This window comes from Dioscorea cayenensis, chromosome 19 (assembly GCF_009730915.1).
Source record: "Dioscorea cayenensis subsp. rotundata cultivar TDr96_F1 chromosome 19, TDr96_F1_v2_PseudoChromosome.rev07_lg8_w22 25.fasta, whole genome shotgun sequence".
NCBI classification, from domain to species: domain Eukaryota; kingdom Viridiplantae; phylum Streptophyta; class Magnoliopsida; order Dioscoreales; family Dioscoreaceae; genus Dioscorea; species Dioscorea cayenensis.
This window is the reverse complement of record NC_052489.1, coordinates 18,403,212-18,406,268: the sequence shown is the minus strand read 5'-3', so window position 1 is coordinate 18,406,268 and position 3,057 is coordinate 18,403,212. Positions and strand designations below refer to the sequence as shown.

The window sequence follows — 3,057 nt, the reverse complement described above, 5'->3', positions numbered from 1 at the left end:
AAATTAATAGTAAATTAACTTAATCTCAAATTATAAGGGGGGCAATTGCCCCGCTTCTCCACCACTACTCACCACCACGACCACCAGGAACTAGTGTGTTAACTTAGTCGACGATGACCTCTTCTACTGCTTCTCATCAACAAACAATGCCTCTCCTTCCCAAACCTGAAATACCCTTATTTTCAGGGGATAATGTCCGTTCGTGGGTGTTGCAGATTGAACAATTTTACACTTATGATGCTACACCTGAGGATAAAAAGATCTACATCACAGCATTTTACATGACTAGCAGTGCATTGCAGTGGTACCACGGGCTTTCATCTACAAACTAGTTGACTTCATGGGAGGCATTTTCAAGCTAGCCAAGATACGGTTCGGGCCATCAAAGTTCATCAACTAGGAAGCTCGCTTGTTCAAGCTCAAACAACACACCTCTGTTATTGCATATCTCAATGAGTTTGAATGCTTATCGATGCGGATCTCTGGATTGGGTAACCTTAGCCTTCTCAATTGCTTCTTATCAGGCTTGCGCGATGACATACAACATGAATTATACCTCCTTCAGCCCGAGTCACTTCACGACACTATAGGTATGGCCAAACTAGTCAAAGATAAGTATAATGTAGGGAAGTTTTCAATAGGACCACTGCGTTTTTCCAATCAATCACCACTACCGGCTTCCACCATGCCTAGCTCTCAGCCGACACCTCGACGGACAAATCAAGCAAGCTTGTCAATGCCTATTAAGTGACTCACGCCAACCGAGATGGCATCAAGAAGTGAGCAAGCTTAAGTTGTAACTATGATTCTTTGTTCACAAGGAGACACAGATGTAACTTGCCGCAACTCCTTTCCCTTCAAGTTGATGAAGAGGATCATGGTCAGGATGATGTTAATGATCCAGATCCACCACTAATTCCTAAAGAACTAGATCCTCCCCAGGAAGTCTCCATACTAAAGAGGTATCTTGCCTCTCTTTTCACGCTTTTAGTGTGATAATAGTTCCGTGCACCCTCAAAATTGCTGGCAATATTCATGGGCAAGAAGTAATCATATTGATAGATGGGAAATTCACCAACAACTTCATTCAGACACGTTGGGCAAACCACCTAAGTCTAGCTATACAACCTTCTCCATATATGAAGATCACCGTGGGCATTGGTAATGAGATGCAATGTGGTGGAACTTGTACTCACGTGCCTCTGCAAATAGGTGACGCCATCTTCACAGTAGATCTTCTTCTCTTTCTGGTCTTCTGCGCAGATGTGGTATTGGGGGTCCACTGGTTAGCTTGCTTGGGACCAACTCGATTTGATTACCATCAACTATGGATGGAGTTTGGATATCAGGGGTTGCGCATGCATCTTCAAGGGTTAAGAAACCCTAATACCATCTCCATATTCACCGTAGCATTGAAAAAACATATCTACAGGTCTTCCACTGAGTCAGACCTTTGACCATCGGATACCACTACAACCAAGCGCCATTCCGATCAACGTTCAATTGTTCCGCTATCCGCACTTTTTGAAGGGGAGAGATCAAACTATTGGTTGGTGACATGCTCAAGGATGGCATCATCTGACCTAGCACCAATCCATTTTCTTCTCCAATGATCTTAGTAAAGAAAAAAGACGCCACCTGGTTATTCTACATCAATTACTGAGCCCTCAATGCAGTTACCATCCGAGACCGGTTTTTTCCTATACCGACGGTCGAAGAGTTACTCGGTGAGCTCTCATGCTCCAATGTCTTCTCAAAACTGGACCTGGGTTCTGGCTACCACCAGGTGCGCATCCAGCCCACTGATATCGATAAAACAGCATTTCGAACACACGAGGAGCACTATGAGTTCCTTTATATGCCTTTCGGATTGTCAAAAACCCCTTCAATATTTGAAGCTCTATTGAATGTTGTTTTCTGAACGGTAATGAGTAAATTCATCTTGGTCTTCTTTGACGACGTCTTGGTTTATAGCTTAACTTGGGAAGAACACCTACATCACCTACGGACAATTTTTGAGACTTTCCGACAGCACCGACTTGTTGCCATGCTAAGCAAGTGTGCGTTTACATGCTCCACCATAGCTTACTTGGGTCATCGTATCTCCAGTGTTGGTGTAGAAATAGATCCAAAGAAGATCCTTGCAAGCCAGCAATGGCCTTTTCCTACCACGGTGCGTGGCTTGTGCGGGTTCCTAGGCTTGACCGGATACTATCGCCAGTTTGTTCCCCATTATGCAAGCCTTGCGAGCTCGTTGACTGACTTGCTTTGTAAAAACGCCTTCGTTTGGACCATGGAGGCCACCACGGCTTTTGAAGCATTAAAGATTGTGTTGACAACCACTCTTGTGTTGTAACTTGCTAAGTTTGACAAACAATTTGAAATACAAAATGACGTATCAGCAATAGGTGTAAGGGTTGTACTGTTACAAGATCAACACCCATCTGCCTATTTTAGCAAATCCTTAATGCCACAGCTGTGAGCTTCATTGGCATATGCATGTGAGATGTACGTTATTACTGAACCAGTCTGACGATGGCAACAATACATACTTGGCAGACCTTTTGTGATTTACACTGGCCATCAAAGATTACATTACATGATGTATCAAATGATACAAACTCTCGAGCAGCACAAGTGGCTCGTCAAGCTTTTGGGTTATGAATTTTAGATTCTTTACAAACCCAGTAGTAATAACAAACTGACCGGTGCTATCTCTCGCATTCCAAGTAACTCAGACGCCTAATTTTTCTCCATGACTATCACTCGACCATTGCTAGCATTGTGGGGGCATTGCAACATGCCTACAAAGCTGATACCACGATGCATACCCTGTTAGCATCCATTCACTAAAAGCCCGAAGATCACCCAAATTATTCAATCCAAAATAACATCATCATGTTTCAAGGATGGGTCTTGTTGCCAAACAACACCACTCTTCAACAGCTCCTTATCTCGGAGTACCACAACACCTCAGTGGGAGGGCATGCTGGAATATGGTGAACATATCATTGCATTACTAGCATCTTCGTCTGGTCTACCCTTAAGAATGACGTA

The 3,057-nt window shown here is 43.5% G+C and overlaps 1 protein-coding gene across 1 annotated transcript; it reads left to right on the top strand.

The window, feature by feature from the left end:
• Window positions 1–1,927: 1,927 nt before the first annotated feature.
• Window positions 1,928–2,356, top strand: LOC120284109 (uncharacterized mitochondrial protein AtMg00860-like). The gene has a single exon (XM_039290913.1). It carries the CDS (start codon window positions 1,928–1,930, stop codon window positions 2,354–2,356), a length of 429 nt encoding a protein of 142 aa, XP_039146847.1.
• The last annotated feature ends 701 nt before the right edge of the window (window positions 2,357–3,057 follow it).

Excerpts from the sequence above, each read along its gene's own strand:
- LOC120284109 (XM_039290913.1), top strand. The coding sequence starts at position 1,928 with ATGAGTAAATTCATCTTGGTCTTCTTTGACGACGTCTTGGTTTATAGC.